General features: G+C 52.8%; 1 protein-coding gene across 1 annotated transcript in view; it reads right to left on the bottom strand.

Moving 5' to 3' along the window:
• The window catches only part of MAP6 (microtubule associated protein 6), a 70,276-nt gene that overhangs the window by 5,115 nt on the left and 45,036 nt on the right, over positions 1-20,125 (bottom strand). The window contains 2 exon segments of the mRNA XM_034666318.1: positions 13,125-13,321; positions 15,337-15,550. Of these exon segments, the coding sequence (XP_034522209.1) occupies positions 13,125-13,321; positions 15,337-15,550 (411 nt within the window).

Genomic DNA, 20,125 nt, shown 5'->3' with positions numbered 1-20,125 from the left:
AAAGAAGATCAAATGGAAAGATTTACAGATTATTGTTGCTGAGACCTGTTTCATCATCTATCCCATGGCTCCAGCCAGAACCCCAGAGTCATCCCTGATGTCTCCCTCTTCCTTAAAACCTTCACCCAATCCATCAGGAACCACCTGTTCCAGCTCCTAACATTCATCTCTTGAATATGCCCATGTTTCCCCCCCACCAGGCCCCCCTCAAGCTGTGCCATCATCTCCATGGACCACTTGCACAGTCCCCTAACTGGTGGCCTCTTCTCCTCCTCCAATCCATTCTTCAAACAGAAATCAGAATGGCCTTTCCAAAAAGCAACCACCTTCCCTGCGTACAACTCTTCCCGGCGCTCCTTGCACTCGGAATATGGAGTAAAGCCTGTTACATGGCCCCATCTAGCTGACCAGACTGCTCCCACTCCCTTCCTCGCTCTATGTCCCCTCCAGCCTCCCAGGACTTTGCTCTGTTCCTCAGTATGCCCCGCTCCTTCCATTTCTGGCTTTGTGTGTGCTGTTGTCTCCTCCCGGAACATTCTCTTGCTCCCTCTAGCCCTGGTTAATGTGTACTCATCTTCCATTGTTCCGCTCACAGGAGCACTTTCCCAGGGAAGCCTTCCCTGACCCCACCGATGTGACCAGTTCGCCTGCTGCAGGCTCTTCTAGTCCCTGGCCCTCCCCTCCCCCTTAACACAGCTCATTACTTGCATTCTTCTGGATTAATGTTTTGCCTACTGGACTGAAGCATTCAGAGGGCAGGACGATGCTGCCTTTGCATATCATTGTATTGTCTGTACCTGCAACAGAGGGAAGGCCCCCGACGAAATACTTGTCGAATGAATGAATAAATGAGAGCCTTTCTGTGCCAGGCTCTGTCCTATTTGCAATATTTAATGTTCCAAGGTTACATGAGACATCCTAAGTCTTAGGAACTTAATTTTCTGCCCGTCCTCCTGTTACCATGGAGACAGGCAATGCGTCCTGGGTACACACACTGGCCTTGGATCTACGCTTTATCAGAGTGTGGAAGCAGGATTATCGAGCCCTGCCCAAGACTATCTGGAGAAAGGGCTTCCTTGCCTCCTGCGGGTTCCTGCCCTAGCACACAATTCTAATTCCATCATCCAGCCCTGTGGTTGTTTTCTCTTTTTACCCCTGGACTGTCTCTAATGAAGCAGCCCAGAGCCGGGGCAGTGCTCCCGTAGAAGGCTCCTGTTCAGAAATCAGGGACCTGTGGGCTCTATCCACGAATCCCCTGCCTCCACAGCTTGGAAAAGCCCTAGGGAAGAAAGAAACGCCTATTTCCCAAGCAGGAACCATGTGCCAGGTGCTTTAACATAGGTCTTTTTCCTAGGATGTAAAGAGCAGCCTGCTGGGGGAGAAAGTGACAGGCTGGACTGGGGGCCAGAAGAGTTGGGTTTGAATGCCGACCCAACACCTTTCTCGCCCATGGGATGTCCTCATGGGCAGGCCAGTGTCTATACCTCGGCATCCATAATCTATACAATGGGGACTACAGTGCTCACCTTTTAGGGAGGGTTAGTGCATTGAGCACTCCCGGCGTGATCCCTGGAATATGGGTGATGTTTAGTAGATGTTAGTTCCAAAGATAGACTAAGGGATCTAGTCCAATTGTGCTACTCGGCAGATGGGAAACTGGCCCAGAGTGGGCGAGTGACTCTCCCATAGCCACACAGCAAGGAGAGCAGGTCCAGGACTAAAACACAGGCCTCTCAACGTCTTAGTGGATGGGTGGGAGGGGCTGAGGCGGGCCCAGGCCCACTGCACCGCAGGGGCTCTGGCAGAAGGTTGGGGACACAGTGGCTGGGGCAATTTGACAGCTTTGCTCTCCTCCTGTCTGCTCACGGGCCTCATGGGCCTCACACAGCAGCCCACGTTTCCCAGACATGAACAAAGCTTCCAAGGCGGTATAGAAAATGCCGCTACTAGAGGGGGAGTGCCGAGAACCCATCTCTGAAAGGCTCATTCTTCTTACGAAGAATCTGCAGGAGACAAGGCATTGTCAAAACGAGTGCTCCCGCTCCGGCCTCTCCACCCACAGACTCCATGGCAGCCTCTGTTTTAGCAATGACCACGGTGCTCGGTAGTGACCCGCCTCTCCCACTGGCCCATTGACTGTTCTGCTCATCTTCGCAACAGTGGTGTCTGCCGCCTGACTCGGAATAACGTCCGCAGACATTTGTGTGAGTAACGAATGGCTGTGTGTAGCTTTTTCTCTTTGTTCTATTTTTTTCTCTTTTATCCATTCACTAGACAAAGTCGGCTGAGCCCCCCACTCTGGGTTCGGCCCTGTGCCGGGGGCACAGGCGTGAACGACACCGGGCCCGTAAGGAGCCGCCCGTGCGGAGCTGGGGACAGACCCGTAAGCACACAGCGCACACCGTAAACCTGGCACCAAAGCCTCCATCAGCCTGTGTCTCTTCAACCAGAGAGGCCCAAAGGTCCCCTCCCGGGCAAAGACGTCCCTTTGCTAGAGAAGTCCTCTCTCTGCTCGATGACAGCACAATGCCTCATGAGCCACATCAGAGGTGTCCGGGGCTGGAAGGACAGGCCACAGTCATCATCTGTCCCTGTGTCCCTGCCAGCTGGGCCCTCCGCTGCCCACGCTGCCCCAAGGTGGGGTGCACGCCTGGGGAGGCAGCCCACCTCTTGGTGACCTAGTGTTTTGACCCTGAGCACAACCCTGTTTCTCTCGGCTCCACTCCCTCCCATTCCTGCCCCGACGCAGGTCCCATGCTGTGGTGCCCGGGCCTTTCAGAGGAGGCCACGCTGCCCGCTCCCGGCCATTCGGATATCTGAAGGGAGCAGCAGTGGTGTCCTTCTTCGATTCTCTGGGCAGCGGACACCTGGCCACAGAGTCCTCACTGTCCCGACTGCTCTCCTCACAGCACAGCTCGGCTGGCTCCCCATCCCTTGGAAAGTGTGACCCGCAGAGCTGATAGTGCTATTGCAGGTGTGGCCTCCAAGCAGGACGCAGCGCCTCCGCCCCTCCACCCCTAGAGCTCCCCCCCAGCTGTCTGTAAGCGCTCCCCTCCCCTCCCCAGCCACAGTGCCACCCTCCAGCTGCAGGGGCTAGTCCTCCTGCTCCTGTGTTCCCGCAGAGCCCTCCCTGCTCACGGCGGCCCCGCCCGGTCTGAGTTGCCAACTGTTCTCCAGATGGGGGCAAGGTCTGCTTCACCTCTCACTCCCTCCCTTCCTCTCTCCTCCCCTCCCCCTTTCTTCCCTTCTTCCCTCCGTGAACATCTAATAAATGCCTACTAGCGCTGAGCCACTGAACGGAGTAGAGAAGCTGAGAGCTCTGGCGTGGGCTGGGCACATAGTAGGGGTGAGACGTTGTAAACGTAACCCACACAATATCCGATTCTAGCGGCCACATTTACCTGACACGCAAATCCTGTCCTATTTTTAACTGTGTTCGCACCTTTTTGTCCTTCCAAATATAACTTTTCTTTGTGGTTTTCTAGCAGAGCTTGACATACAATGTGGCACATTGTATTCTCACGGCAACCCTGTGGGCCAGGCGGGTGGGAGGTGTGCGGGGGTGTGACCAGCACCCCCCACTTTCCTGCCGCGGGTGGAAATGAGGCCCAGAAAGGGCAAGTGAGTTGCCTAAGGTCACACAGTGAGTTTGCGGCAATGTCAAGACTTTAACCAAGGAGGACAGACATCAGTCAAGCTCTTTCCTCTCTACAACAATATCCCTGAGGGATGGGACTTCAACTAGAGAGATTCCAAATCCTGCGCGGAGGTCTGAAGAGGGTCTGGTTTGAGATGACCCCGACTGGTTCTGCCTGGTGCAGGAGGCTGGAGCCGCTGACCTCTGCAGGTCCCCAGCTCGAAGCTCCCAGCTGCATCTCCTGAGACACTTGCCCCTCTGGGGGCCAGGGCCCCAGCAGCCAGTCCCCCTTCACTCGGCCCTTCCTGCATCCACTGCACGACTCCCCCCAGCTTACGTCCTGGTATTCAGCAGACCCTGTAAAGAAGGTAGGCCCAGACAGCAGCGACATCCTGGTCTGAGAGTGCCCATCTCTGCCCATACCTGTAAGCCCTGTACACTGCCCATTGGTCTACCAGTCTACAGCCCCCCCGAGTCCACCCAGGTGTGGCACATCAGCATGGGGGGGACAGCTAGGACCACAGCTAGGAAAGATGCTGCCACCACAAGGCTTCCTTCTGGGGGGAGGGGTCGTCAGGCAGAAGGTGGGTAGGGGTACCTCCTGTGGGACCTTCGTCTGACTCATTTCGCATAGGTGATGAGAGCACCTGGAGTCCTTGAAGGCTTTGGAGCAGGGCCAGGACAGGATGAAGAGGCCGCTACTTTAGGGGAGGCCCATTTTCACAACCGAAATCCTGGAGAGGGTCTCAAGTGCTGGGCAGGAGTGGGTTTTAGTAACCCAAATGTGGCTTTGAATCCTAGCCCACCACTTACAAGTTGTGTGACTTTGCCATTTAATCACTAAGTCTTGGTTTCTTTATCTGTAAAGACCTCCAAACTCTCTCACCTTACGTGAGGACTCAGTAAGGACGAGGGCGCGAAGGCCAGATAAATGTACTGTCCCTTCCCGGCCGCTGCACCAACTCTGACTCCGCATTTAACCAGCGTGGAAGCGCAGGTGGGTGTGGCGGGGGCGGATTCCTAGTTCAGATTCCTCGGGGCGCCACTCCAGGTCCCCGCAGGCAGACACGTTCTTGTTCTTGTGAAGGGCAGGGAGAGGGGCGCAGGGAGAGGGGCGCAGGGAGAGGGGCGCACGGGGCTCTGCATGACTAGGTTCTCCCCTGCGTTGTTGCTGTTTTCCTTTTTGCTGTTAAAATACCTTTTCTAGATATAACCTACTAAGAAAAACTAAATAGACTCCCAGTTGTACAATAAGAATTTCAAAACACGTCCTTGGTTGTTTTAATGCCATAAAGGCAAGGGCAGCGGGGACTGTCTCAATGGGCCGCCAAGAATCTGATAATCCTGCTAATGACCATTTTTAAAATGTCAAGTGCCGAACTAAGGCGACCAGACAGTAGAGGCTGGGTTCTGTCCTAGCTCTGCGCTCCGGGGAACTTACAAATCAGTTTTTGTCCTTTCTTCCCACCCCATCTAAAGCAAGGGATGGGATCTTGAGCAATTAATGGAAATTGGTTTCATGTGTCCAGAGGGGCGCAATTAAAGCGAATGTGTAACCGTGGAACTGGAATCCGAACCCGGTGATTACAGGGCGTGCACGGAGAGGAGGGGCCAGGGAAGGGCTGGGGGAGGGAAGGCAGCAAGACCCCGCACTAGGTGGGAGGCTGTTGTGTGAAAGGGGGAAGTGACGTATTGCATGGTGCACTGGGTGTTATACGCAACTAATGAAGCATCAAACTTTACATCGGAATCTGGGGATGTACTGGTATGGTGATTAACATAATATAATAAAATAAAATTAAAAAAAAAAAAAGAAAGAAAGGGGGAAGTGGATTTACCACATGTGGCTCCGGCCACCCCACCGTTGGGACCCAGGGTGGTCAGCGGGGGTCAGCAAAACCATCCGTGAAATGAGCTATTGGCAAGGGCGTCCCACTTTGCAGTTCGCAGTGGGTTTTCGCACGCATGCTCACTGGGCCCTCGTACCAGACAGTCCCGCGGGCAGAAGCAGGTGTCACCAGCTGTTAGAACTCTTACCACGTGCTATGCTAAACTCTGCAGTCAAAAGATTCAAATAATACTATATCCTTTGCTGACCCACCGCCTTCTTTCTGGATTTGGGAACCAAACAGATTTGGAGAGTGAGAGGTACTTGTATTACTGTTATCTCTTTGGGGCTCAAAGAGATTAAGAGACTCAGCCAAGGTCACACAGCTAGTAAATAGTAGAGCCTGGATTTAAAACCAGGCCTGTTGGCTCTAATTCTCAGTCCCTCCTCCTAAGAGACCTCCCCAGGGGGATGCCTCTCCGCCTTCATGAACTTTGGGGGCTAATCCCACTGTCCCACTGCATGGGGGGGGGTGGGATTAGCCAACCTCTTAAGATGACCCGGTAACCAAGAGTCGATGATTTTTTTGAAGTCAGGCCTGCTTAGGAAAACGTGGCTACTTAAAGAACAGAGGCAGGCTGGCCAAGAGGTTGGCCACTGTAAAACCAGCCATGGACTGCTCCGTGACCTCTCCTGAAACCACCCCTTCCGTGTGAGCAGAGACAGACGGGAGGCAGAAGAAAGCCTTGCGGTGGCGCCGTGATGAACATGGAGGCAGACGGTGAGTATCATCATTCGTTCGCTCACTCATTCATTCAACAAACAATTTCGAAGACATTCTCTGAGGTAGGTATTGGGCCAGCAGCTAGGGCTACAAAGGTGAACAGAAGGAGCCGATCCTGGCCCCGAGGGGAACACAGTCTGGTGGGGGGACACGCACACGAGCAGGCGGCACGGCATACGTGGTGAGTTCTGTGATGAAGACACACAGGGAGCATCTTACCCAGCCTGGGAGGTGCGGGAAGGGCTTCCCGGAGCTGTCCCCTGAGCGGAGTCTCGAAGGATGAGTTAGCCAGGTGGAGAAGCAGGAGAAGGGCAATCGGAGCAGGCGGGGCGGCGTGGGGAAAGGCAGGGAGGTGAGAAGCAGCATGGTGCACTGGGGGGACAATAAGCTTCTGTGGGCCACAAGGAGCCCACGGATGGTTGAAGGCAGGGGGTGACATGGTCAGATTTGCATGTTCTAAAGATCCCTCTGGCAGCTTAAACCAGTAGCAGTGACAGGAATTTATTTACCTCAGCGTCTGAGGCTCCCTTGGCCCCGGATAAGATATCTGGGTGGAGATAATTATAGATAATGTCAAGGTAACCAGCAATTGGGGACCATTTATATGAGGACAAGGGACAGAGAGTTCAGTTCAGTTCCACTGCTTGAAGTAAAAAGCGCAAAATGGTGACCTCTGATCCAGTGCCTCAGGAAATGGACGCCAGGTTTATCTTGGTATCTCCAGTACCAAATATATTTCTTATGAATGAAAAGTTTGTTGGATCATTCTGTGTTCAATAGCCATGCATTTTAGTACCCAAAAGAGAAAACCCATATATTTGGCTGAGACAGTCGGTCGTTTCAGTTAGGATGTTTGGGCCAGTTGTGTATGGAGACCTGGTCAAATTCTTAATCCCGCCCCCCATTTGTATCTGGCTCCCAGGATTTAAAGAAGATCCTAGGTATGCTTGCTGGAGGGCCTGCACTGGCCTGTGAGTGTGGGTGTAGTTTTAGTTAAGAGTCCAGTGTGTCCGAAGCCTGACTCACGTCGGGCCAGCCCCAGCCTCCGTCAGGTGGGGGAGGGAAGCAGTGCCAGCTGCGGAGCAGAAGACCCAGGGTCCTGCAGGCTTCCCTCCTCTCTGAGCTCCACTTCTCTGTCTGTTACCTGGGCTGCACGCCTGCTTCATATGAGGAGGGCTCAATAGAACAGCACAGAAGCAAACACTGTGTGGTCTGTCGATAAATGTAAATTGTTAAAATATTATTGCGTAGGTCTGTGGACTCAAGGGGATTCAATAGCTAGAATTCTTTAAAAGCCTTCTTCTCAGTCAGAGTGTTTGCCTCAATCAGACTCATGTGTTGTCCAAGATTATCTAAAGTGAACTATCAGAAAGCTCGTGGCCATCGTGTCATTTCACCCTCAGTCCTCTCCTCTGAGGTGGGGGTCAGTGTCCCCATTTTCAGAGGAGGATAGCAAGGCTGACTATGCTTAGGGAATGACACAGGTTGAATAGCTGGCAGCAATGACATCCATGAACATTGTAAACCCCTAAGTGCACTGCCAGTGTTAACCAGGTCACATGCTAAAGTATTAATGATGCCGGTTCTATTATTATAGGTTTTCTGGGATGGTCTAGGTGTTCTGAGCATCGGTGCAGCAAATGGCAGTAGGATGGTGGCGGTTTGGGCCATGTGCCTGCCTCTGTAAGAGAGGCATCTAAGAAAGGTTTCATTCCATTCCTTTGAGAACACTGCCTCTCCTGTCTCAGTGGGCTCATGTGGGGCTGGGGTCGGGTCCCGCCTTAACTGTAGTTGGTCTACAGGCTACGTGCTGAAAGAAACTTTATATCTGTGGTCCTGAAAATGTAAACTGCTTTAAGACACTTGAGTGGGAAAAGGACCTCGAAACCATGATGACACATTAAGGGGGTTTATAGCTTTTGTGAAGTGGGACTTCACACTCCCCAAATTTAGGAGAAGCAGGTTATAAATTTTTAAACCCTAGCGGAAAAAAAAAAACAGGGGAGGATTTCATAAGAACACACAAACTGTAAGGAAGAATGACAATATGCTTATAACTAATTTAGCAATAATGACCTATTTTAAAACTAGAGAGCTGGTTTTAATTTTGTTAGCTGTTTGGGGAGGCGACACCAGTAATGAGTTATAGATTTGCCTCCTGGGCTTGGGGCAACATCAGGCAGTGTGAAGGGGCCGAGGCTCAGGGCGAGGCCTGAGTGCTGGTCACACAGATGAAGCTAGCAAGGCTCTCTCCCACCTTCCTGCCTTGTCCGTGGCTGGGTCCGTGGCCCCTCTCTGGTTCTGAGTATGTTCCACCTTCTCTCAGCTTATCATCGGTGTCCTCATATATGTGTTTTTTTGTGGGTCTTTTTCCCACTGTCTCTGTCGCTACCTCTTTGTTTTTCTCCTTTCTTTCTACCTCTCTCAATCCCTGGTTTTGATCAAAACAATTTTTAACTGATCACAAAAGAGCTGAATAATAGACCTTTATGTATGTTTTATTTATTAAACAGAATTTTGTGTTCTCTGCCTTACATGAAAGCAGGCAGGTGGGTGGAATGTTTTCTGTTCATCTGGAAAACAAAGATATAGTGGGTTTTCAGATATACCACCCTTGATTGATTCCCACCATGGCGTCTCCCCAAAGCCCAGAAATTGGGGACCAGCAGTAGAATAAAAGTCCCAGCCTAGAGCTCCTAGCCCAAAGCGAGAGAGGACCTGTGGTCGTTGCCCAATATGTAGGTAAGGGCAAGAAGCATGATGGTAGGGCGCATGCAAAGGTGGGGGGGGTGAAATCTGGGTGTATGGAAAGGAGATCCCCGTTAGTAACCACCCACTCACATGGCACCACTTTCCAGGACGGTCTCTGCCACTTTCCAGCCCTTGCCTTGACCCTCCCTGAGTGAACTGCTCCCCCAGGACCTGAGCTCACCTGGTGTTGGACCCTCCACACCTTTGCTCTTGCAGCTCCTTCTGTCTGGCACGCCTTGGCCACCCCAGACTCTGTTCACCTGGTCACCACCTGCTCATCCATTGAAGTTCTCCCTGATCCATGGAACCAGCTAGAACAGGCTCCTCCTTCATGCCCCACAGTGACCAGAGGTAGGGTCTCAGTCATCCTGGTTCCCTGGTGCCCAGCACAGTGCCTGGCACATAATAGGTATTCAATCAACACATGTTAGTAAAAGGAAGAGGGATCCCATTCCAAAAGATATCATCTTTTGTCTCCCACTTTAGCAGACAGCTATCCACGCAGTTAAACCTGGCCCTAGCTCTGAGGTCCCCTCCCAGGTCTGCTCTCCTGACTGTAGGCCTGCCCCATGTGCCCTGCACACCTACAACCCACCCCTTCTCCAGGGTTCCCTCCCCGATGCAGCCTTCCGACGCCCTACCCCTGGCAGGCAGAAACCTATCCTTCACATGAGCACCCCGCTACCTGGTCTGCTGTGACCTCACTTGGACCCGTCTTACGGCTGGTTCCACTCCCCCGTGTTGGGCACACACAAGGCTCTCCCCTAACCCACACAGAGAGCCAGCCCCGAGAGGTGGAACCTTCACAACGACCAGGTTGAATGAGTCAGTGAAGGTGGCTCTGCCATCTCCTGGGAGGAGAAAAAGCCAGAACCGCCAGTCCTGCAGGCCGAGGGGAAGGGGGCGGAGAATCATCCCCAGCAACATGGGATCAGAATATTACACTACCTTGTTGGCCAGTGGGTCTCTTGGTCCATCTTCGCCTTTCCCAACACTTAGCTCTGACTGCTTGCAATTAGTATCTGAGAGGCAATCTAAAAGAATCAAGCTGCATTAGGGAGGACCCCAGAAAAATTGCAGGGCACGGCTCATCTCGTGGAAAGTGGCTCAAATGGCCAAGGTTGGTTCCTTCAACTACTCAGCTGGGCCTTACCAAGGAAATAAGATCAAGAAAGTGGTGTTCGTCTTTAGCATTTATTTATACTTGGAAAAAAAAAAGCTGTTTGTTTGTTTGTTTCTGAGCAAGCACAGACCACAAGCACGTCACAATCAATTGGCTATACATGAATATTTCTTGTCATTTTCTTACTAACAGCAGGAATGTAATAGCACCAAGAGAGGTGTGCGCTACACGTTACATAGACAATCCGTGGTATGCAACAAAACCCAGGCCACAAAATCGTAGTTAGACACTTCCTGTCTGCCTTGGAGAGGCAAAGGTAGAATGGACCGGTTGAAAGCACCAGCAGATAACAAAAAAATTGGGGGAGCCAATGCACAGCCTTGGGGATGATTTTTGCAGGCAAGCCAAGCAGACACTAGGAAAGCTTCAGGCCTTGCTCTCTTGCCAGGGGAGTTCAGGAATCGGTAGGGAGAGATAGAAAAATAGACAGACAGGCATTGGAAGCTTGGTCATCTTCAGAAAGGCAAAACCGAAACACTGTGAAACCAGAATCGGTTTCAATCTATGTTTGGGATGCAGAATGGGACTGGCTGTGATTTATTTGTAAACAGTAGAAATCAAAGGAAGTTTCTTGCCTCGAAGTGACACATTCAAGAGTCAAAGTGAATGACAATGAGTTTACGCAGTTGCAGGAGTTAAAAAGACGGGGACCCTGAAGGGCTGAAAAGACATTATACGGGTCTCGTCTCAAGTCTCAAGCCGCAGGTGGGGCAGGGTTGGAAATTCAGTCCCTGGGGCTGCAAGGTGGGTGGGAAACTACAATTTGGGCGAAGAAACTTGAATCCGACACAGAGATCAAGCTGCACGCAGGTGTCCTTCTGGTCGTGCTGCCGCGGAGACAGATGTGGGTACAGTACCCGGCACGTCTCGCACGGCGTCTGGCACGCAGGCATTCAGGACACAAATGGGGAACGAACGTTCCCCTGTGCATCGGAAAGTTGCGTTTACTTGATCTGCAAAACGTATACGACTGTTCTATGGAGAAATCTAAACTGCGGCTAACATCACCACGCCTGACTAATGCCAGACCTCGAGAGAGCGAACACATGTTGGCAAATTCTCTGGGTAAAGTTAAGGTCATGTTGATAGAGCTCTCTGGTGAACGTTAAGATCAGCTTAGCAAATAGCTTGAATCGGTACTGAGATCTGCTCTGGCCATTTCCAGAGGCATCCAAACGTGCGGTGCACGAACACTGAAACTCAATCGTATTTTCTACCTTCTTCAAAACTTCTTCTCAGTTCCATGCCCTGAGATAGAAAGGAAGATGACAGTGGGCCTGGCCGAGCGCCTCATTTCTAGGAGTCCTGTTCCCTTAACAACTGTGGCCCACAAAGCACACACTCAACGAATTCGCAAAAGACTTCTCGGTCAGCCCCAAGGTGACCCACGGAGTGGTGCCGCCAGGGACTTGGCTGCTCGAATGGTCAGAACAGGAGAGGACTGGCGGAGGCCCTGCTTCCCCCACACCACAGGGACGAAAGGGAGCGCCGCGGTGAGGAGCTCTGCGACCCCGCTCACCACCGCTGTCCTTCCACAGCAGAGGCGTGGCACCGGACGACAGCCCAGCCACGTCGCGGGGCCGGCAACAGTAAGGACTTGAAGGACAGGAGAAACAAAGCATACTGAGCAATGTACACGTCACAAGGTTTGCACATGTAATTTTTCCGGTAGGTATTTGGGGTTCCCTCATGAGCACTAGGGGTCTTTATACAACTCTCTGACTAAGGCCTACAACACAACTCTAGCACAACTAAGGTGCCACCTGCCACCCCCGGGGGCGCTGGCCACACAGACACGCGAAACACAATACAGTGAGAGCTGCTTTTCATCAGTGAGGTCAAAAACGCTTGCTAATCACTTCGTAGGGAACGTTCCTAACTTCAGCTAAGTCTCAGACATTTCCACTAACCTGAAGCTCAGCGTCCTCTGTCCTCTCTGAGGACCGGATCGAGCACAGTTCAGGAAGGGAGAGCGACAATCGCCATACTTGGCACGACGTCGACTTCCCACCTCGTGTTTCTCAGAAGCAAGGCAGCCGCATTCTAAACACACTACCCCTACGCCCTCGCCTGCCGCCTCAGTCATCTGGAGCCAGTCGCTCTGCCGAACGGCTAGTGCTGGTTGGGCTGAGGGGACACAGAGAAGCACAATCTCCTGACACGGTTTTCATCTTCCTATGACGTCTAGAACGTACTTAAAACACCGAACCGTCTTACCCTGGCCTGTTTTGAGTCATCAGTGGCCTATTACTTGGCATACAATTTCAAGCCCACTGACAGGAAAAGAAATGTAGTCACACATTTCTAACAGAAAAGTCTATGAAAAAAAGTACTTCAACTTAACAGACACAATTCATCTGATGGACATTAAGGCCGAGGTTTTTTGCTTTTTAAGTATTTCCACAAATGCTCTCAATCGCTGAAGCCCAAAGGCGGGCTTCTAGTCTAGCACATGCTAACCCTCCGAATGTTGGAGAAGAACGCATTCAGCTAGCGTTCAGAGCTGATCACTGACGCCGAGCTCGGGGCGGGGGGGGGGGGATAGAGTAGGAGGGCCCCCTATGGGCATTCCCAAGCCGCTGGGAAGGGCCTTGCGTGCTAAGGCCTGCCCGCCTCCCTCGGCAGCCAGCAGCAGTGTCACCTGCTGTGGGAGGCACAACCAGGGAGCAAGGCTTCCCGGGGTTCCTGGTGTTCCGGGGGCCCCGGGCCTGGAGCCCTGCGCCGCGCTTAGCCCGGCCGCTCTGGATTTGGCGAGGAGGCGTGCCGCTCGGGCTCGGAGACGGCATTCCTCCTTCGAAAGAAACCAAATCTAAGAGCTCCTGGAACACTCAGGACCAAGGCAGATGAGAAACCTCTAAGCAATTTTGTGGCCTTTTTTGTTGGTTGGTTAAAAAAAAAAAAAGGGGAAAGAAGAAGAAAAGGAAAGTGCAGTGAAATTTACTCTTTAGCCTCGGCCAGTTTATTGTTCATCTGTTTACTCTGCTCCTTCTCTTCGGGCTGGGGGGCACTGGGGCCCTCCGCGCTCTTTTTCTTGGAGGCCCGGCCCGACACCACCTGCTTGTCTTTGGCCTTCCTCGGGGGCTTATGGCTCGCTGAGGTCTTTTTTGGTTTGGAACTCTGAACGCTAGGCTTTTCCACCTGCTCGGAGAGACAGACCGCAAATACAGAAACACAAAAAGGGAGGGAGTGGGAGAGAGAAGTTAGAGAGAAGACATGATTATTAGCTCAACGGTAACTGTCATGATGACACTTGACCTCGAGGGAGCACAGCGTCTAAAGTATTTTCAGTGACAGGGTCATCCGGCTTCTCCCGCCGGAACCGGCTGGTCAGTTGTTTGGGCCACAGGCTCACTGGCCACACTGGCACCCCTGGCCTGACGGCCGTCACCACGGACCCACCGTGGATGGTGGTGGGTGATGTTACTGTTTTGCACGATCCGCTGCCCCTCCCCGTGGGAAGATCGTACCTCTCGCTCTGTTTAACACGGGCAGGCCTACGGTTTGCTTTAGTCAATGAAACGTGAGCGGAAGTGATAGGGGTCACCTCCAGCGGAAACTGGAGGGTCAGCCCGTGCTTCCCCATGCTCTCTTCTCCTCGGCCATGAGAGAGGCTCTCTGTCACCCGAGGGTCAGACTGCAAGGAGTAGGGCTGCGGCCACCCATGATGGATGGGTAGTAACAAGAAATAGATCTCTGTTGATAGAAGATGGAGAGATCCGAGGTTGGGGAGATATTACCACTGAATAAACCGGCCTTTCCTCTGTTTCTGTCTCCAGGAAGGCGAGCTCATGTGGAGAAATGGGCCAGGCAGTCTCGTCTCAGAGAGGCCTTCAGCACTGCCCACCATCCACTCTTCCTCTCCTGCTGGCTCCCTGGACTGTTTTCCCCAGAGTAGCCGTTCCAGCCCATCTACTCCCCCCAGACCCTCTCCTCTAGGGCTGCCCCCTCACTCCCAGGAGACGGCCTGGCCCTCTTTTTCCCGAGAACTCCGGGGCCACTGTGTCTGGTCTCTCAATATGCCCTCCATTTGGGGTTCACTTTCCCCAGACTTCCCTCCTTCCTCCCTTTGCGTCTTCTCTTGTGTGGAGCCAGCCCTGTGTCCTGGGTCCCACCTTGTCTGTGGAAGACGGCCAGAGACGCTGTTGGGCCTCACAGGCTAGGTCATTCCCTCAGGGAGGTCCAGGAGTTTTCGGTCACCTCTGACCTGTACATAAGGTAAACTGTTGTCCTGGTTTGCTCGGGACTGAGGGCTTGCATGGAAAGTGGAAGCTTCGGTGTTTCAAGTGGAGGAGTCCAGTCAAGCTGGCTTGGTTGCCTACTTTGGCCCTGGGCCAAATAGGAAACTCTGCTTCATGCAAGACTTTCGGACAAAAGCAGAGGAAAGGATCTCACACTTTTCCTGCTCTTACAGATCAATGAGTGGATATTTGCACGATCCCATGTGGCTCGAATTCACAGAATCAGCTTTAGGCATTTATGATTCCTGCTTCCAGCTGTCTCCAACTCGGTTCTCGCCCTCCTGAGTGTGTACTGGGATGCAAATGAGGCCAAGTAGTATTATTATATGGAAATCCCTGAAGCCACTGGAAGTTACTTAGAAATGTAAATCATTCACAAACTGTCTATTATAGTAACAAATTACCTGGAACACATCTTGCAGCTGATGAGACAGGTGCTCTGAGCCGAGGGCGCATAGGTTTATGGAGGAAAAGGATAAAAAGGAGGGAGGAAGTGTCTATGGATTGGAGCCCAGGGTGCGGCAGGGGCAGGGCGGGGAGGAAGCCAGCGAGATACCTCCAATGGCCAGCGCGTCAGGGGGAAAAGCAGTTGTTTTAAGAAGGGGGCATTGAGGGCTCAGGTGAGGTTTTCTGCCACTTTTTGAGGGGGGAGGTTCTCAAAATCAAAACCTAGGTCTCTGAAAACCTGCCAGTCTTCAAGCTGCTTTATTTTAGGCACTGTCCCTTTTTAACATTCCCTTTGAATTTAGCAAAGGTTCCAGTTCCCTCCGTCTCCGTGCTACCAAGAAGAGGAGGAATTTCCCAGGATCCCTTGGGGGCTGGGCCAGGTGGGCAGTAGCCCCGCCCTCACGGTTTGCTGCAGTTAACGCCTTCGTTCTAGGTTGTGCGGAGGGTTCCCCACAAGACCCGTCTCACCTTTGGGGGTTCCTTGAAAGGTTCACTGTAAAGGCTGCGTATTCTTCTGCGATCCATGACCTTATTGTCCGCTGGTGTTGGCTTGTTGGCCTCCCCTTTGAACTGGGCACTGTAGCTGGTCTCGTGAGCCATCTTATCATCTGGGGGCTTGTACTGGGGCCTGGCCTTTATCGGTTTCACAGGCTTGATGTCCGTCCATGCTCTGAATTCATTCCTGTGAATCAAAGAAAGCATAAGTGATAGGAAACGTGACCTGTTGGGACGCAGCGCTCCTGGTACAGGGCTGCAAAGTCAGCAGGCTCTCAGTCAGTGCCGCTCACGGAGGGGCAGCTGAGCAGCGAGATCCCCTGTTTCCTCGTGGGGAAGCGCACGGTTTCCTTCCTGCCACGTTCATGCAGGCTGTGGCAACAGCCCGTGTAGGAGGAAGGAGCTCAGGCCCCCAGCTACCATTGTGTGATCACGGGTAGGCAATTCTAACTAATCTCTGGGCCTTGTTTTTGCAATATCTCAAATGAGGCTGAAAACACTCAATCCGTTCCATCATGAGTGGGTTCAAGCTCTCTGATTGAATGCCTGCCGCGTGTGAGGCCGAGAGTGTGAAAATGAGACGGGTTAGACAGTGTGCGTGGTGTGCCTGGTGTGCTGTGGCCAAGGACAAATGCCAGTCCCCTTCCTCTGCCTTGTCGTGATGGAGACCCTGTTAGCCAGGATCCTCAAGGATATTTCCACCCCTTGATAGCAGAGGGCTTGCTTTTTATACTGTCAGAAATTTAACAGTCTTAATCATTGAAGATGAAAATACTCATGAGATGTCAAAATGCTTGCAGATCACAAATAAGCAAATGTCCGGATCATAATGTGCGTGTCACGGTTAGGACTGAGGTCGCGCTGAGTACGGGCCGGAGAGCCTTCTCGCGCGCTGGTGTGAATGGCTATGGGTCCTGACCCTATAATGACCACCATCTGCTGCTTTTTGCTGAGTCAGTGTGTCCATGTTCTTATTTTTCCTGTTAGGATCCTGTGGATTCGAATCAGCCGTTTCTGATCTGTTACAGGGCTGGAGACCAGATGGGGACAAGGCCCAGGGCAGGGTAAAATACATGTGGCTGCTGATGGAGGCCACAGGCTCTCTCCTGCTTGTTGAGTGCACGACAGTCGATGGGTCTGTTCCCATGTGGGGCCACGAGAAACTGTGCTGTGGGAAAGTAAGAGTTAGGGTGTGAACATCTGCAGTTTGGTTCTTCCAACGCCCCTGTCACCCTCATTGATAACGCCCTCCTTCGGGGCTCAGAGACGAGTGGCACAAACAGGAGGCCACAGGGGACGACAGAAAGAGCTGAGGCTGTGAGAGTCACTCGGTCTTAGCCCTGCCTCTAATGAGCTGTCGAGCCAGCCTCTCCCCTCTCTGAGCCTTGGTCTCCACACCTGTCAAAAAAAGACTCAGACCAGACAATGCCCTTATCGCGTCCTTCTAGCTCAGAGGTTCTCTGAGTAGATAAAGCTGGTTTGGTAACACTGAGCCACTCGCTGGTCTTTTGACCTCCTGAGGGGAACTGACTCCTTTGTGAGCAGAGAGACCACAGCTTAAGAGACCCTCCCCCAAGCTTCAGACTCGCCTTTCCAGTACAGCTTGGACTCCCACCTCGGGGCCCCACCGACCCAAACTCAACGTCCCTAGAACCAAAGCATCCCAGGACCCTGGGATCACGACCTGAGCTGCAGTCAGACGCTTAATGACTGAGCCACCCAGGCGCCCCTGCTACTTAGAACTTTCTTTGAACTCACCACAAAATGTTCCCCGGCCACAAGCCATAACTAATCATACATCACAAAAATACAATTAGCTACCATTCATTAGTCGCCTTTTACAAGCTGGAGGGTTGTTTGGGTATATTCTCTGTAATCCTGACAACAACTTTGAAAGGAGGTAGTATTATATCTCTTTTCCAAGAGAAGGTGACCCAGGCTCAGAGGGATTAGGTGGCTTGCATAAGGCCAACCAGCTGGCAAAGAAGCAGAGCTGAACTACGAGGCCGGGTCGGTGAGGCCCCACAGCCCACATCCTTCCCTTCCCCAGCATGCGGGCGCTGCAGTGCGCTGGCCTGTTCTCCCTGGAGGGGCCCGTGCGGGCGCAATGCCCTGGAGGGTTTAGATGACACGGGCTACACCGGATGACCCCTGACCTGCTGCAGCCCTGAGATGCTCCTCCCAGAGCAGCTCTCAGCTCAGTCACGTCCAGAGCCTCTTGCCACGAGTTCAGGGTCCCCTGTAACCACGGACTCCTCTGTCCGTGCAGCCGGATTTCAGCTCGATCGTTCATTCCTGTATTCATTTGGCATGTACCAAACACCAGCCATGGGGGCGGCATGTGGCCCATAGGGCATGTGACCCAATGGCTGAGGTGGCTACAGTTTAGTAGGTCAGGATCTGTCCACGTGTGACCTGAAGCAAATGGGACAGAGGGACAGAGGGAAAAGGACGCTTAATTCTGAAGGGGGCTCTAAAGGATGGAGACAGAGAAGTGGGCAAAGGGAATTCAGGCAGTGCTCTGAGTCCATGGGGCAGGTTCAGAGAGCAGGTGAGCTGCTCAGGGTGTGGAGGGCGGGGTTCTTGGAAGGATGTCGAGGCGACCGGGCTGCGTGGGAGCTGGGGCCAGGGTTACAGGGCCAGGAATGCCATGTTTACATGCTTGCAGTCGGCCTGGGGGGCCAACAAATGTTTCTGAGCGAGGCAGCACCATTTCTCCATTGACGATGTCCCCCTCTCAGACGGCCCCAGTTGTAAGTATTCTTCAAGGCCCGGCTCATGGCTTTCCTCTTCCAGGACCCCCTCTGGATTTCTCAGCCCGAAGTTTCCTGTCTCTTGGCTCCTAGATGCTTTACTACATTGTCCAATTTTACGGTGCCCCGTGCAGTTTCATGCTGCTCTCTAATTATTTTATGAGTTCATTTTACCTCTCCCGAGGGATAAGATACATAACCGAAAATTCATGACGGAACCCTACTTTTGAGTCCCACCTCATCTGCAGGGCTGTGAAGGCATATCCTTTAACTTACCCTGTGTCAAGCTGCAGGTTAGGGACAGAGCTGGGGGAGGACCCCACCTGTCTCCACCTGCCCCTCCAGGCCCCCACTCAGAGCCATGTTCCATACCTTTCTCATATTCTTCACAGGACTCAAGGGCTTGGCATTGAATGAATATTTAATGGAAGTAGTTATTATTTGATGTCCTTTCTGATCAGCTCATGGCCTCCCGTCCAGACGGGGCAGGCGCTTGCTCCTGGGAGGCATGAAAATATCCTGCCTGTACTTGCGTTCCAGCGCCGCTCATGCTGAACCGAGTGTGTGCTCACAAGCGCCTGACCGGGTGGAGTCCCTCTCCACCAGGGACAGAGCTGCATTTATCTGTGTTTCCCCGGTGGCCTGCACAGCGGAGAGCCATACGCTTAGGACACGGTTGGAGAATTAAAGGAAATCGAGCGTTCCATCCTATTTCAGGCACTCACAAGGCTGCTCGCGCTTGGGGCTTCTGTTATTGCTAAAATCCACACGCCCCAAGTCTTTCAGCTCCTGTAGGGAAGAGTTGCCCTTACTAAAGCAAGCACCTGGTGTCTCCCAAGATTTCACAAAATCCATTCTCCCTAGATTGACAGGAGGCAGCCCAGAGCCCCTGGTGAGTGAGCCACCATGGTGGTAAAGGGCCGGGGGCAGGAAGGAACCCCTGAAAATTAGGGGGCAAGTAAGGAGAGGAAAAGTTTGCTAACACTTCCCAATGCCCACTTCCTTTTGGCTGAGCTCTCTGTGAATATAAACTTACCTTACCCTTTCCTCATCCCTGTGAGGTCACTGTTATTGGCCCCATGTTATATCTGAGGAACCCGAGTACAGACAGGTGAAGAGACTTGCCAAGCCAGTAAGCGGTTATTGGACCATGAGTCTGTCTGACTCAAAGCCCCTGCCCCTTCCGCCATCGCGCCCTTGGGGATGGGTGTGTAACCCACCGGCAAGCTCACGACAGCTTTGGCTCTGGGCAGCAATCACAAGACAGCACTTCCCTTCAGCCAGTCTGGATGCCCCGGAGTGAGGCTCTGAGCATACAGGGTGGGTCCCACATCTGCAGGCTACTGCCCTTGGCATCCCAGAGGTGTTCCCCATGCCATGGCTCCTCCTATTTCATGATACGGGGAAGCCATGGGGACAGGATTTCCAACTGCATTGCCGCCCACTGTCCCCTCCACAGCAGATCATTTGAGGCTCGATGCATGATTTCTCTCCTGCACAATCCCTTCAGGGGCAGAGAAGGGTTTGGGACTATGATATGATGTCCCTCTGTGGGTGGGTAAACTACACAGAGAAGTAGGCCCAATCAGTATGTTCAGGGCTGGGTTTAAAGGACTCCTCTGATGGCTCCTGTGTCCTGGAAAAATCGATGGAGAAAAGCTGGGGCCAGCCTCCAAGGCCCTGTCAGGAACGGCAGAGGCAGGCCCAGCGTGAGTCTCCTCACAGAGACTTGGTAGACAAGATGTTCCTAGACAGTTCCCGCAGGGCCTTTAGACAGGTGCGTACTTGGACTCAGGGCAGCTGCCAAAGCAGTGTGCTGACCAGGCAAAGTTTTCAAAGGAGGCAACAAATGCCCTACCTTCAGCTCCTCCTGTCCAGTCCCCCTGCACCATCTCACCTCGGCCCTGAAGACCTCCTCCCCCTGGATCATGGCACCAGGACCACGGCGTCAGAGTCCCGGCCTCCCGTCCTCACTCTGATTCATCGGTACGGGCTCCAGGAGAGATCTT

Source organism: Ailuropoda melanoleuca, chromosome 8, assembly GCF_002007445.2.
Source record: "Ailuropoda melanoleuca isolate Jingjing chromosome 8, ASM200744v2, whole genome shotgun sequence".
Lineage (NCBI taxonomy): Eukaryota > Metazoa > Chordata > Mammalia > Carnivora > Ursidae > Ailuropoda > Ailuropoda melanoleuca.
This window is presented reverse-complemented; position numbering and strand designations above follow the sequence as displayed.